General features: G+C 37.2%; 1 protein-coding gene across 1 annotated transcript in view; it reads right to left on the bottom strand.

Annotated features, from left to right (window-relative positions):
• The window catches only part of LOC144773342 (amine oxidase [flavin-containing]-like), a 313,689-nt gene that overhangs the window by 47,608 nt on the left and 250,154 nt on the right, over positions 1-15,927 (bottom strand). The window contains exons 6-8 of the mRNA XM_078658307.1: positions 11,385-11,526; positions 9,792-9,941; positions 2,072-2,231 (exon numbers count right to left, since the gene is read on the bottom strand). Coding sequence (XP_078514433.1) covers positions 2,072-2,231; positions 9,792-9,941; positions 11,385-11,526 — 452 coding nt within the window. The remainder of the gene's footprint in view (positions 1-2,071; positions 2,232-9,791; positions 9,942-11,384; positions 11,527-15,927) is intronic.

The raw sequence follows: 15,927 nt of genomic DNA on the forward strand, positions 1-15,927 counted from the left end.
CTTAAACTTCCATTTATCCAAGGAGGATTAGGCCTACCGGATATAAAAGCTTATTATTTGGCCGCTTTCTTGACCCGCTTCCAAAGCCTAATAATTCCAGATAAAAGTATGTATTTCCACAAATTTGTGTTAGGGGAGGATGTAAAAATGTTCCTCTACAAAATCAATGACCCCAATTACTTTAAACGCGTTAAATTTAAGACTATACGAGATCTGGTTAACATTTGGCGCTCCATTTTGGTTAAATGCAAGACCTCTAACTTTCATCATAAAACCCCATTGTGGTTTAACCCGGGCCTACCTGAAATATTCCATGATCAATGGGCCCTTAGGTGGTTAGAAGTGGGTATTAAAAGCTTGGGAGATCTGTTTGATCACAATGGATTTTGTTCTTTTGAACAGCTGAAAGCTTGTTATAACATATCGGAGGAAGCCCGTTTTAAATACTTTCAAATAAGAGACTATCTGGTACGAAAACTAAGACTTTTGAAAATTCAGGATTCAGATTTATGGGACTGTATAGATAAAGAAAATGATAAAGCATGGATTAGTTTAGGCTATAAAATCTTTGTTAGCCATAGAAATGATGACTATATACTAGGAAACTGGGAATTCCTGTGGCTCCTAACCTAATTACCTCTTCACTAAACAGCCTCCATCGATCTATACACTCTTCCAATTTAAAACTACAATTATTCAAAACTATATGTCAATTATATTACACACCAGATAGGATTCTTAGATGGGCAAACAATAATAATTTTAACGAGCGCACAAAATGGCCAAAGTGCAATACGAGTGCTGCAGACATAACTCACATGTTTTTTTCCTGCCCACAATTAGGTGAATATTGGAATGATGTGACGGAAGTTATATCTACGAAATTAGCCTGCTCTATTGATTTGACACCTGTAGACGTGCTTGTCGGCTATTCCGGGGGTGGTAAAACTAACATGGACTTACCTAATATCGTACTTGCATGCGCGAGATTAGTAATAGCAAGGGCTTGGATACAACACAACCCGCCGACAGTTATGGAATGGTGGAGCCTAGCTAAGGAAATTTATCAAATGGAATCTGCTTTAGCTACAACTCGGGGTATTCAGGCTAAGCTGAAAGTGGAAAGGATTTGGGGATTGATAATGTTATGATACTTCCCTTTTTCTTTCTTCTTCTTTTTTTTTTCTCCCTCTCTCTATACCTTTTGCCATTGTTATACCCTTTTCTTGGAGATACGTTTTACTTTGCGGAGAAATTGATTATGATTGCTTTGCTTTCTCCTTGGATGGAATTAGCTAATTTATTATGTTTTTTCTGATTAAATAATTATGTACTTGTCCCATGAGATGCAATAAAAATTTAAAAAAAATAAAAAAACCAAAAAGAATGTATGTGGAGGACAATTTGATTCGAAATGACACCCAGTGCACCTGACTAAGGCCTCTATTACAAAATGCCCGGAAAGATTCATCTTAATCCCCCGTCCCGGAATTACCATTCCCGTGGTCCTGATAATTCAAAGGTGGGGAATAACAGGAATTGCACATTACATGTTTTTTGGAGATCACCTGGGGATTGGTGTTTTAACCTCATCACTGCGGCACAAATTCTGCCGCAGTGCTGAACATTCCTATCACGGGCGTGGCCCCTATTACTCGTATAACTGGACCAATCAGATTTTGGAGGACACTAGTAATGAGGGTCGAAGAGCACACATAAAAAACAACAAAGTTTGGACAAGAAAAATCATTCGGGAAAAATCCTAAACAAGGCAAAATTGGAGAAAGTGAGAACTGATGTGCAGCAGATGACATTAACTCTGGTGTACAGTAATGAAAAAAAAAAATGATACCAAGAGGAAATTTACAGTACAAAGGGCGGAATATGCACTCCTAAGTTATCCAAATGGCAGAGAGGTTAAAACAGTCCTAAACAAAACAAATTCCTTTGATTAGTAAACACCATACATTGACATATATACTCTAATTCATTGGAGAACACCCTAAACAATATTTATGGAAAGCATTTAATAAATGATTTACCACATGCCAAAACCATTTATGATTCATACCTTTTTTCCTCCAGAAAGGTTCGTTGTAATACACCATGCACTTGATAACAGATCCCATGGGAACCCGGTTAATTAACTGGTTTCTCAGTGGAGGTAGTTCAGGCTCAAAGTGAATTCTCAGTCCAAGTGCTGGAGGAATGGCACAGATGACATATTTGGCCTAAGAAGAAACAATTGATAATTTGCACATATTTTAAGTTTAGGAAGTAGTGAAACTTAATGATACCACTTAGGAATGTGCTGTAATGTTTAGTTGTAAGAAATATACACCAAATCTAAAACTTTTTTCAAAGGGTGACAATAATATATATCACAAAATATACAGCATACTTCAACACAGATGAAACACGTCAACAATTATGTAAATAAAGCTCTCTAAATCTTTAGTCCATCAATAACTAACCAATTGTCAGCAGTAGACAAATATTAACCAATTACATATATCATTAGAATGTAATTTATGCTGTGGTTTTATACATTGCTCTTAAAGGTTTTCAATAATATTGTGATAAAATGATAAACTGGGCAAACAAGAAGCACTAAGGAGAGGTGGCAAATTAAACCCCGCCTCTATGGATGAGGAAACCTAGTCTAGTGATTGAAGAAGAGGGCTGGTGTACAATCACAACTCTGCAAAAATGAAATGATACTGCTGGTTATACAAAGCAGCAATACACAATAGTCTATTGTTTACGGAGCACTCAAAGCCTGGCAAAGGAAAAACTTTGGGATGGGACACTGCTTCGAATTCATGAGGGTGTGCTGTGTTGTAGGTTCCCCTGAACACAAAATACATTGTTAATAGAAAGGTGTTGCATATGACACTGCTTAGTTATTATTCATGCAAAAAGAATACTTGATGGACTGAATGTTGAACAATGCCAAACATTCACCCCAATAAAGAGATCTGGGCCGAAATCCATTGTTTTGTTTGCTCCCCATGCCATTCCAGTTTCAACCCACCATATGCAAATCAGCCTTCACCCTGCTCCCTATGGGAACAGTCCAGCCCCAACTGCCAGGGCAGGTCGTCCCTGGATAGGAAACAAGCATCCTGGGACCAGTTACAGGGTTTCATCCCTCATCAGCCAGGCTAGCTTGAACCCAGTGGCATGGAGAGCACTGGACCTAAGTCTGGGCATACCTATCCCACTCCGGGTGACAAATGCAAAAAGAACAATTGATGCACAGAATGTTGAACAATGTCAAACAATCACCCCAGTGCACAGATATGACCCTAAACCCATTGTTTTGTTTCACCCCATGCCATTCCAGTTTAAACCAAATCATATGCAAATCAGTCTTGACCCTGCTCCCTATGGGAACAGTCCAGCCCCAACCGCCAGGCCCTCCCTGGATTATAAACCAGCATCCTGGGAGCGGTTTCGGGGTTTCATCCTTCATCTGCCAGGCTAGCTTGACTCCAGTGGCATGGAGAGAACAGGACCTATGTCTACATCAGGCTCAAAGTGAACTGTGAAACTTACTCATTGCTTTTATTTTTTAATTTAACTTTTTATTGAGTCTATACCAGAAAACAGAACACCTAAGGCATGACAAAATCCGTATCATTAAACAGAATATCATCAATAACCAACGATAATTGCTGAATAGAAGTGTAATATCTGCCCCATTTGTGCTATGCATCCATATTTACAGTTTAAGATTGTTTTCCCCATACTGCTGAAACAAGAGGCGCCCTGCACCCATATCCTTCACCATCCACTATGATGTAGGATCCTGCGACGCAAAATCAGTAATTGTTTTAGTCAGGTTATATCTTGTAATATGACTGGAGGCACCCCCTGGCCTGGTATATTGGCCTCTCCAAGTTCATGCAGGAATCCAGGCATCTTTTCCATTCCCGGGTGTTGGAGGTGCAGGATCTTTCCAGTTTTGGGGAACGTGTATTTTTGCAACTAAAAGTCCTAGCCAAAACAATTCCAATTTGTATTTGTTAGAATTCAGACCAAAGTGAATGTGTAGTTTGGCAAGTTTAGGATCTAGAGACACTGACAAACCTAATAGGGCCCCGAATGCGTTGAAGTCCTCTTTACAAAAAATGGAAAGTTTGGTGCATCCTCAAATTGCATGCAACATCTCTTTGTTTCTTAACATAAACACAATAGTTTGTGTGATTGACTAAGAGTAAACAACCACTTCTATTTTATTCAAATCTGAATATTTTGTTCTCCAAAGCAGATACGCTTTTCCCCTTTTCCATTTTTCCAGCATGGTCACTGTTCAATTCCACAGATATGTGAAGTGCAATAAGAAAAATAGTTTTACTTCATTCATATGTTCAGATTATTTAATGTGTCTGATCTGAGAGCAAATGTAGAACCATCAATAATCCCCTTTGGGTAAATGTACGTTAAAACTTGCAGGTAATCAACCACTACTAAACGGACTCAACACATGGCTATAGATCTATTTAATGACGTAGTTACTTCCAAGCACAGTGTATCCTCTTAGTTCCCTCTGTTCAGTTTGGTACGCTTCTAGGACACTGACATCATCATACACAACCACTGACTACTAGTGAGGGCATTCATGGATCCTAACACTTTGGTTACATTAAATTCAACTTTTACACACATCACGCTGAAACACAAAGCCCTAATAATTTGGCTGAATGTTTAATCATATGCCATTCTGGACATATGTTCCTTTAAAATGTTAATGATACAAAGTTGCTTAGGAAGCTTTTTTCCATTGGACCAGTGTATTAGAGAGATATGAACCAGCTTTCAACCAATCTTTATGTACCCACTAAATCATTCATTTAAGAAATCCAAGTCTGTTAAATTACCCCCACTAGCGGGGAGTTTGCTGTTTGCTCTAACCCCCTAGCCTTCAACTCAAAATTGAAGCAGATCCTGCAACTTGAAATTCATGTTGTTTTATCCTAATAACGTTTTTTTAGAAAGGTATCCTTCTTGTCCTAAATGGATAATTCTTATGTACAGATTAACATGACTCCCAGATGTATCACAAAAAGAGAACAGAAGATAATATTATGGTCCCTGTGCATATCACAAATTGGATTCTGGTGTTGGAGGACTGCCCGTGCAAAACATATTTATTATATACATTGTAGTAATCAAATATATTTAACCCATATTTCTTTCTTTGGTTCCCTTATATTATGTTATCTTTAAGGCCTCAGCTTAATTACTGCAAGATGACTCTCGTTCTCTATATTTTTACTCCAGGGCCAAATACCAGTCTTATAAGGGTCTTTCCTTAATTCACGGTTTTTCAACCGTATATTTAATATCTATTTATTTTGGGGGAACATGGGGTTGAACAAAAAACAGTCCTTGTGTTTTTAAAGTTTTTTATGCAGATGTCCATACTAATCAATGCCATGGAATTCATCTCCGCTAGTGTCATTGGCCTCCAGTTATGCAAACCAAAAATACCTTTCCTACATGACAAGATTCTCCATTCTAACAGTGGTTCTTTCAGACCCACAAGAACCAAAAACAATATGGCTACACATATTATTGTATGTATTGCATTTTCTTTTGAAATAATCTAATATGTGTTCCATTTATGTGATGAACAAACCTGTCTGTGTATACTGTTCTTAATTATTGCACATTTATAAGTGCACCTATTGAATTTTGTACTTCTTTTCAACTACTGTGCCTCAATATACATTTGAAAGCTTTTTTTTTTTAACGACAACTGCGGCCGTGCATTTTACCTTTACTCAAATGTTCTAAATACATTAACTTAAATCTGTACTAAAATAATACATATTTTTACATAGTGCATTCTTGTTTCTGCTGCAGGGCTATTGGCTCTATTGAAATAATCTGGTTACATTTGATCTTGGAATTTACTTCATGGACTGGACAAACACATTTGCCATTTAAAAGCAATCAGATAATCTAGATTGCTTCCCTTTTGATTAATGTAATAATCTGTCAGGCATGTTTCCAATAAAGTAACCCATACAAAATCAAAACATGATTTTGGTGTTTACCAGAAATCAGAATACTGCACAATATATTCTTGAAGGCAGTAATATAAGTGTATACTTTTGGATGTTGAATTCAACGTGGTTTGTGTCTGTTTCTTGAATGATGCCATGTTTACATTCACATCTTATAACTATTACCTCACTGTGGGACAGTTCCCATTAGGGCCAAGTCGTGGTAATGTTAAAAAAAATAAAAATTTGACTCCCTAGTCTGTTTTCCAGAATTGATCAAGTATTTAACTTTGTACTTAAGGGGTGAAAATTTCACTTCATTTTCTAACACACAATATATTGCCATGAGTGGAAGTCAATTACATGCCATATTTCTTGGGTTCACATCAAATGAGATTATTAATAAAAAAAATGTTTAATATGTAGAATTAATTTCTTGACTGACTTGGACTTTAAACTGAATTTACAATATTAGCAAAATTAAATTAGCATTCCTCATGAATTCTGAAATGTTTTTCAGCATTTGATCCTTTGAAATTTAAGTCAATGATCTTTATTGAAATATTAGCCACAGTTGATGTTTCAGGCAGAATCAACTACTGATAATGTAAAAGATGATTGGACGCACCAGATGAAAATTCCAAATAGGACGTCAGTGTTGCCATTCAGTATATTTTACAGACAATATTACTGATTCTCCAAATTTCAAGGTGAACCTAAGCGAAAAATTAATGTTTTATTTTGCAATGTACTAAAAAACGGTAAGTAGTTTTATATGACTGAGGTACTATTGAGGCTTTTTAGGACGCAGCGTGAATTTCACATTATTACAAAAAGGTAAGCATTTTTTATTTGAGTTCTAGATGCAACACCATTCCATTCAAAGAGAAGAGAAGAGATAAAGAGAGTTCATGAATTTATGGTTATTAATCTTTTTTCCCCCAATCTGAAGCATAGGAATACCCAATTAAATAAAAAATACATAAATACTCCTTGATTGAGACTACAACTTCAATTGCTGTGTGACAGCAAGACAGTTTCCCTCCATAAGCGTTACCCTTAGACCCCTCCATCCCCATATTCTAATTCTACCTCACTCTAATCAAATGTTTCTCTCCCTTCCGCTTTCATCTGTCTTGCTTCTCCTTTTGTCTCCCATTCTACTGCCCTCCTCTTTCTCCTCCTTTTGCCTTTCCCTACTTCTCCCCTCACTTCTCTAATATCCTTCCTCTCTTTCACAAATCTCCCTCTGTCTTCTTTTTCTACTGTGCTCCTTTTCTCAATCTCTTGCTCTCCGTCAATTACACTGTTCTCTCTTTGTCTATTGCCTCATGTCTCATGTCTCATCCCTCTCCCCAGTTCATTTGTCTTCCCCTTATTTTTCTCCCCTGTAAAAATGCAAGTTTGTCTCTTTCTCTCTCCTCTCAGCCCTTCTGTTACACCTTTTTTTCCCTTCACTCTTCTCTTTCTTCCCTTTCCTCTCCCTCACTGTCTCTTGGAATCTCCCTTCCTCTAAATTCCTTCTTACCTCTGGACACTTTCCATATCACTAATACGCTCGCTTTAGTTAATATGTCACTAGTTTGGACAAAGGCAATCATTAATTTGGGTCAATCATACACAGATTTGTGCCGATAATATTACAAAAATAAACCAAAGATTGAGGTATTTAATAAAAGAAACTTATTGGTTCGATAAAAATGGCAAGTTTCATGTTTTTCATTCTATAAAGGCCCACGATTAATATAAACATAACAGTTTTAATAACCTAAAATACTGCTCCAATGCTTTCTACACTGAGCGAAATACATTCTGGTTTTAAATAATGATTAACTTATGGCCTGATTTAGAATTTGGCAGATGATTACTCCATCACAAACATGAAGGCTAGCCTGTCCACATAATTACAAATCCCAAGAAATAATACACTAGTAATATGGTGGGGATAGCAGCCACATTTGCCATGCTTAATTTGTTTAAAATAAAATGCTGGGCCCTCATCAGGAGGCTACCATGGTTTGAACCATGCATTGCCACTGTAATAATACAACTACTAACACTGTTACAAGTGTGACAATTCAGGCTGTTTGAGGCTGCCAAAGCTTTAAGAATAGCTAGGGAGGCAGGTATTAGTTGTTTTAATGAAACCACTGGCTCGAAATAAGCACTGCACATTTGTGATGGCATAATCCAACAACCAAACTCAAAATCAGGCCCTTCATTTCTGCAGGATTCAGAGTCAGTTAGGGAAAGCACTTTTCAGTTCCTATTTTTTAATTAGGGTATGACATTTTTAACTTAAAACAGAAATGTTGCAAGGAGACAGGAAACGCAGGTTATTAGATATCTCGATGGCAATTTGCATGACGCATATTCAAATATTTTAGTAAGACTTTGATGCTCAAAATTGATGATGTTAGGATTGGTGAATAACCAAATGTTCATTTTTAGTGCAGAAAAGCTGCTCTAAAAAGCATATATCATGATCTTTTTTGGCAGTACAGCATTGTCCCATCTTTGAATGACAAATCAGTCACAGACCAATGTGACAGCGCCCAAGAACTTCAGTGCTCAGAGAAACAATTTAAGATTTAATTGAGTGGTGTGAAAGTGTTGGCCTGACTTAGGGCCAGATGTAGGTAGCCCAATACCGGTCGGAAACGGCCGAAAATACCGATTTTCGGCCGTTTCTGACCGGTAATGGGCTATGGAGATGGAGGGGCTCAAAAAACATACAGCTTCGGTAATTTTACCGAATCGGTAATTTTACCGAATCGGTAAAATTACAGAATTGGTAAATTTACCTATTCTGTACATTTTACAGATTCTGTAAATTTACCACTTGGTTAAATTACCGAATCTGTATTTTCAGATGTAAGTAGCACTTTGAACAGTGCTTCAGGCCTTTCAGGATTCGGTATTTACCATGCAATACAATTGCATGGTAAATAACAAATTCTTGTGTACATGCACATCTGTGCATGTACACCTGTGCCATGTGACACACAGTCATGCCCTAAGGGCATGTATGTGTGCCACATGGCGCACAAGCCAGTTACAGAAGTGCAACAGGGTGTCAAAGTGACACCCTGTCCCCCTTGGCAATTCGGTATTTTTACCGATTCTGTAATTACAGAATCTGTATTTGCTATTGAATCCTATGGGCTTCAAGGCCCATAGGAATCAATGGCAAATACCGATTTTACAGAATCGGTAAATACCGAATCTTACCGAATCGGTAAAAATTACCGATTTTTTATCTACATCTAATTTACCGATTCAGAAATACCGAATCGGTAAAATTCGGTATTTATGAATCAGTAAATTAGATTTACCTACATCTGGCCCTAAGTTCTCTAAACAAAACGAGAAGGTGGTCTGAACTAGTTCATGCCAGGTTTCTAAAGTGTTTTGTGTTGGTGCTAGATATTGCAAACAAAGACATACAACATTCAACCTGTCATAAGACAGAATTTATATGTCACTGTTGTGTCTGTGGCATTAGCAGGACAGCAAATGGACCTTTGCAACAGTGAAAAATGTGACCTAAGGTACATCTTTATCTTTTCTGTAAAAAAAAACATGATAAAAATAAACTGAAAAGTATTAACCTAACACCAGTATTTAGTGCAATATAGCTATATTCAATAAGTACCAATTGTAAATGGCGACCAAGAAACATTGTATCACCTTTTGAAAAGTAAAGTAGAAATCCTGCAAGACAGGTGGAAAAGGTCAAATTCAACAGAAAAATAACGTTTAAGTATTTCTTATTACCTCATAAAGCTCATGGTCCAGGGTTTCCACAATGACATTGTCCCCAGATTGATCAATGCGAATAACTGGCTTCTTCAGCTTTACTCGCTCTTGCAGGCGTTCCATCATTTTTTCACTTATCTGACTTGAACCGCCAACAAACTTCCTCTCCTGGGTGTAGAAACAATTATCCAGCTTTAAAAGTTTTGCAGAGGCAGGTAGATGTTATGCAGGGAATATCAAATGTGAAGTTGGTTTGCAAATTGTAGGGGTTTCCGGACATGTTTACCACAAAATTTTGAAATGTGTATAAAATGCCTGGTTGCTTTAGACAGGCTGTGCACATTTTCCTTTGACGAATAAGTCAATAATTATTTCTAAATTACAAAACGGACTCTCTCTTGAGATATTGTAATTCAGTTGAATCAAACCAGAAAAATGAATGTATTTGGAATATTACAATAATTCAAATACATAATGTATTTTGTTCATGTATACACAATATTTAAATGCATGTCCTATGAAAGAAACCATACATATTAGCTGTCTACCTGTTTCATCCAACGTTCATATTTAGTAAAAAAAAAAAAAAAATTAGAACATTGGGATGTTGAGAGCACCATTGAAGGCAGTGAAGTGGTTCAGGGCTAACAATGAAGAGTGTCTTTTCAGCACTGGAGTATTGTAACAACAACAGCTTCTGGCACAAACAAATGATAGTTATGCTTCATTGAACAGCCTTAAGGAATGTCCAAAACCAGCACTTGTGTTTTTTAATAGGACTGCTAGATTGTGCAAGTGTTGGTACAAAAGGCAATACCCATGTCTTCCTCTGTAACTGTAATGTCTGTCAGTGAGAAAAAATTCAATGACTTTATCAGGGAAAATATAAGTATTCCACGGTAGATTCGCCCACATATCCTGCAATACTTATATTTAAAGGCTTGGACACAGACCAACCACCAACTGAAAAGAGGTAATATGCATTACATTACATGAATGTGAAAATCTCCATACTTAAATTAGCTTGAGAAAACAAAGGTTTCAGTAATTATGCCGCAAGGCATCAGACAAACTTGCTGGACCATCCTTCAACGGGGCAGAAATAATGTAATTATGAGCGAGAGGTAGAGGAGGAGCCTGAGGTTGCAGTGCAGTGTGGATATGATACATATGAAAGCCCCTCAGCATCACATTCAGTGATGGATGCATAATTTCTAGCACTTACACATTTTCCGTGGAACGTTCACCAGCAGCTGTGAAAATGATGGTGGGGAAAATAACAGTAGACCGCAGGTCTGCACTTACATGTATATTATTAAGTACAAATCATATTGTATTTCAAAGAACTATACTGTATTATGTTTACATATGAAATACCTTACCACTGCCCTACGCCAAAAGTGTGCAGTGTTTTAATTGCACTAGAGATGAAAGAAATGAATTGAAAATATAGCTCATTCTGCTTAAATGAACCTTTAACAAGGGGTGTGGTTTCCTATTTCAAAATTCTGATAATATAATGCTGCCAAATACAAGACGTTTGACCTGGTTGCTCACCTGGCACTGACTCTGGTCTAGATAAAAAGAACAAATAGCCATCTTGTACAGTACCTGCCCTCCATTGGTTGTTGAAAATATCCTAGTAGTTCCTCCGCACTGCTTTAGATACCATAGGAACCACAAAGCAGAGACTTCATGAGGCTCTGATGTAACATTGACATTCACAAAGAGAGTAGCAAACCTCTTAGCTGATCTGTTAAAAGATAACAAAAAGTTACTTACTTCAAATACAAAGCATCATTTAACAGATACAGCTTAGCAAATATGAGAACAAAACCTAGAATATCATACCCTGTGCCAGTACAATAGAGAGGATAGAATTTGGGGCAGTTCATATTTTCTCTGAGGTTTGTCTATACGTTATCTCTTTTGCATGTGGGGCTACTGAAACACACAACACTTTATCAAATACGAAGGCTTCCATAATATTTTAGGCAGACATAGTGTTGAGAAGTCAATTGTATGAAAGGACTAATTTAGAACAAAAAGAGAAGGGGTCCCCATGGGGCCTTTTCTTTTGGTGAATGCAACAAAAAATGCTGAGGAGTAAACAGTGGTCCACAGTACAACTGCCAATTTATTAAAAAAGGTAAACTTTTCTTTTTAAAGACAGTCCTGTTTCCTTTAAGGAAAATGGGCTGCATTAAAAAAAATGTTTATTTTATTGAAAGGCAATCACAGACATGGTGGTCTGTTGGCCCCTGTAGATCACAATCCCTGCGATAGACTCCAATTTTAGTGAGTTACAATGTCTCACCTATCTACTTAGTATGAATGAGATGGGTTGGATCCTGACCAACTTTGATTCGGATTTTTAAAAAGCAACCTATTAGTACATAGGTCATTTCTTAAAAATCTTTACTGACTGGTAAAACACTGGGCACAACTTGCGACCAGATACTTGTACATTTGGCCCAAAGTTCTCAGAGATATTGATTTGCAAGAAATAAGCAAGTACTGGTTTAAGGTAAAACAAGTAAGCACCCAAACCAAACAGAATATATGAAATAAATACTCTCAAGCTTTACCCCTTACAGATGACATAGAACCCTCACCTACACACACACACAAACATACACACACACACATGCAGACACACACACATGTTTCACTCCATTCAGAGAGTACAGCTAGAGCATCCATCAGATAAATAATTGGATAACCAAATCAGAGAGTTGGGAAACTGAGGGTGAGGATTTATTAACCATTTTGGTTTCTTATAAGTCCCACAATCTGTGCAGATCAATAGATATGTAATAGGAAAAGGCAGATGATGGAAGATATAACTGCCTTAGGAAAGAAGATTATATCAAGGAGGGTGGAACCACAAACAGAAGAGGAATGAGGGAGTCGGAGTAGAAAAATTTAAACATATGTGTCGCAAGTGCAAAATATTACACAGTTAAGACCAAAATCACATGATGATTAGAAGGATATCAAAAAAAGTTATTTGAACAGCATAACCAAAACACAAACCGAGTGGCCTAGCTGATGAAGTATGAAAGCCATCATACCATTCTAACTTAAGCATACACATATGTATTGATGGAAGACCTTTGATTACCAATTTTGCTTAATAAAATATATCTAGCACATACTGAAACATACACCTATCTGTAATCCATGTGAGGGTTCCCCAAATACCTCCTCTTTAGCTACAATTAAACTTACTAGAATGCCCATAAAAGACAATGATTGAACTAATCCTGCAATGCAACTAAGCAATTCCAACCAATACTGAAGCATGCACAACATCTGGGCACACAGAGAAATTGACTACATTCAGTTACATTTAAGGATTGCACTCAATCAGTAGTGTGAGTTCTACGTATTGCTATGTTTATCATAAACTCTAATAGCATCCACATTCTGGTTGCACACTACTACTCTCATTCCTTATCAAGATCTGATTTACTGATACTGCCAACATGGATCCCCCCTCGAAAAGGTACAGCATTCTAATTGAAAATAGGAAAAAGGTAGAGCTAGAGAAGTTGATTTTTAAGGATGATGTCTCCAATGTCTGCAGCACAGTTCACAACACTTTCTATGACTACTACAAATACCTAGTTGCTAAATTCATTATTGGTTGTGGTACTAGCCATAACCTGCTCACTAATTTCCTGCACTTGATCATACCCCAAAAACATATTCAAGGTTTACATCCAATTAGACCTCCTAGAACTCACACAATACGTACATCTCAAAAGGGCTATAATACTAGTTGACCTAAATATTTTGGCCACTGACCCTGCCACCACCTGCACAGATGTAAGTCATTGACGACATTAACTGCTTAGGCCATTTTCGAATAAATGATACACCAACTCACTCCAAGATCTGTTTTTATTTATTTTACGACTTCATCTCACCAACCTATGCTGTTTGCTTTTCACATAAATGATAACTGTGCAAAAACAGAAGCAGGTGTCTAGCAGGTTACTGAACTGTCCACTGAAGAATCTTCAATATAAAAATTCAAACTCACTTGTAAAACCCTTCACAGCTATAAGTGAGCCACTTAAGGTAAATCTGACAGAAATCATAGCTCATTTGTAAAATAAGGTTACCGTTGTTCTTTATTCACTGATATGCTTGTGTTTATAATCAAATTACTTCAGATTAGAATGTTATACTACTGTGATTATTGCACATATAGGGCCCGTGACATCATGCTTGCTATTACAGAAGTACAAACGTTCATCTTTATTTCTGCTTCACTGAATTTTCCAACGTTGTTATCTTGTCTTTTAAGAAAAGCAACACATACTAACATAATATAGAAATACATTTCAAATATAAGAGATAGAGGGAGGGAAACAAGAAACCCAGAGTTAGGATGATGAGATTAAGATTTGTGACCTGACAATTAACAAACATAAGAAGATGGATAGGGTAAGAAAAACTTTATTTCCACCAACATATTAGACCTTGCATTGTTCCACACAAATTATGGGACAGTCAAGATGTCATCAGTAGTCCTCAGCAGCTTCAGGTTACTCCAACCCCAGAGTCACATGTGTTCTATACTGGAACTTCCCTTATAAATTATAGATATTTTTTGTGGAAGATGTAATCCACATCTTGTAGTATATACATTACTTGTTTGTATGTCTTTCTCATTTTGTTCAGTTATAGTTAATTAGGACTTACTGTCATTGTTCATCTTCTTGGAAAACATGTTTATGCTACATACATTTACTCTTGACCAGCTCACCCACTCAGGCTAATAAATCAAGCATCAAGACAAGCAAAAACCTCTCATACTGTTTCACCACAGCCACACAGAACTAGAAAGGCAGGGTATTTGATTATTATTGAAATCTTAGTCTTCAGATAACCTTACCTTATGCCAGACCCCTCTCGGGTTTAAAAGGATACATTCAAAAGAATTGAAAAGTAACACTTCTATGCCCATATATCTGTAAAACATCCATTGACCTATGCATAATCTACAATACTTTTACAACACCCACATCTGTTTTGGCTGTTCATCTCCTAAATTATGTGACAATCTTATATCTTTCATCCACAGCAAAATCCATCATCCAGAACATAGTAGAATCTACAGATGACCCATCCTGCTGAGCTGTCTTGAGTGCCAGTGGAATTCCCCCGAAGTTCACACATACCATTGTCATTCCAAACCTAAATGCAAATGCTGATGCTTACATTCTACCTAACTACTGTTCCTTCTTATGTTTATTGAGTGTGGCAGAGGTTCTAAAAACCGTGGTAACTTCTCAACCCTTCACTTCTCGATACGGTAACAACCTACTTAGTATTATACAATATTGAGCCTGTCTGATCAAATCAAAATCATGAACCTAGAGAGAGAAAAACAGCGCGTGGGCTTTCATCTTTTTTAGCCGGTGTCTGACACCGACTAAAATGCATTGCACAATCACTTGGCCAGACCTGCAGTATTATAGGATACACCAAGTAAGCATTTACACTCTTCATAAGGAACCACACCCACTCAGTGAAGTTTGGCTCCGACGTCCTCATTACATGACCTCCATTAAGTGAAGAGCCCTTCAGGGATGAGCCTTCTCGACAATCATACTTCAGGTCTACATAGTCTCATTGGCCCTAGAAGGCCATCACGCTGGACATCAGATGTGCATGGACAGCATCAAGAGCTACTTTGAATGAAAGGACACATTATAATCCTCACTTCCTTCGCTTCTCCCACTACTACTCCCTCATCCATCAACTCCAACTCTATCCTCTTGAGGTGCCTATAACGCACACCGTCTCCCTCAAATTGTAGAAGGATACACAGCTGCAATGTCAAAAGTCCATTCCACAAACAGAACTCACTCATATAAGACTGTCCAAACAACTTGAAACTGGCCTAACAAAGTAATTTCACCCAGTATACACTAGGCAGTCATGAGCTCTTAACAAATAGATCAACAAATAACAATCGTGTTTTAACTGAGAAAAACTAGGATTTTCCGATAATGGAGTGATAAGAAGCCTGAGCTATTGTATTTCAGTTAACAGAGTAGCTATTGAGTGGAGAATCTATTTACATAGTTTATTATAGTTCTCTGGACCCACCTTTGCCATATCTAAAAGAGACGAATTA

The sequence above is a fragment of the Lissotriton helveticus genome, chromosome 8 (assembly GCF_964261635.1).
Source record: "Lissotriton helveticus chromosome 8, aLisHel1.1, whole genome shotgun sequence".
Taxonomy (NCBI): Eukaryota; Metazoa; Chordata; class Amphibia; order Caudata; family Salamandridae; genus Lissotriton; species Lissotriton helveticus.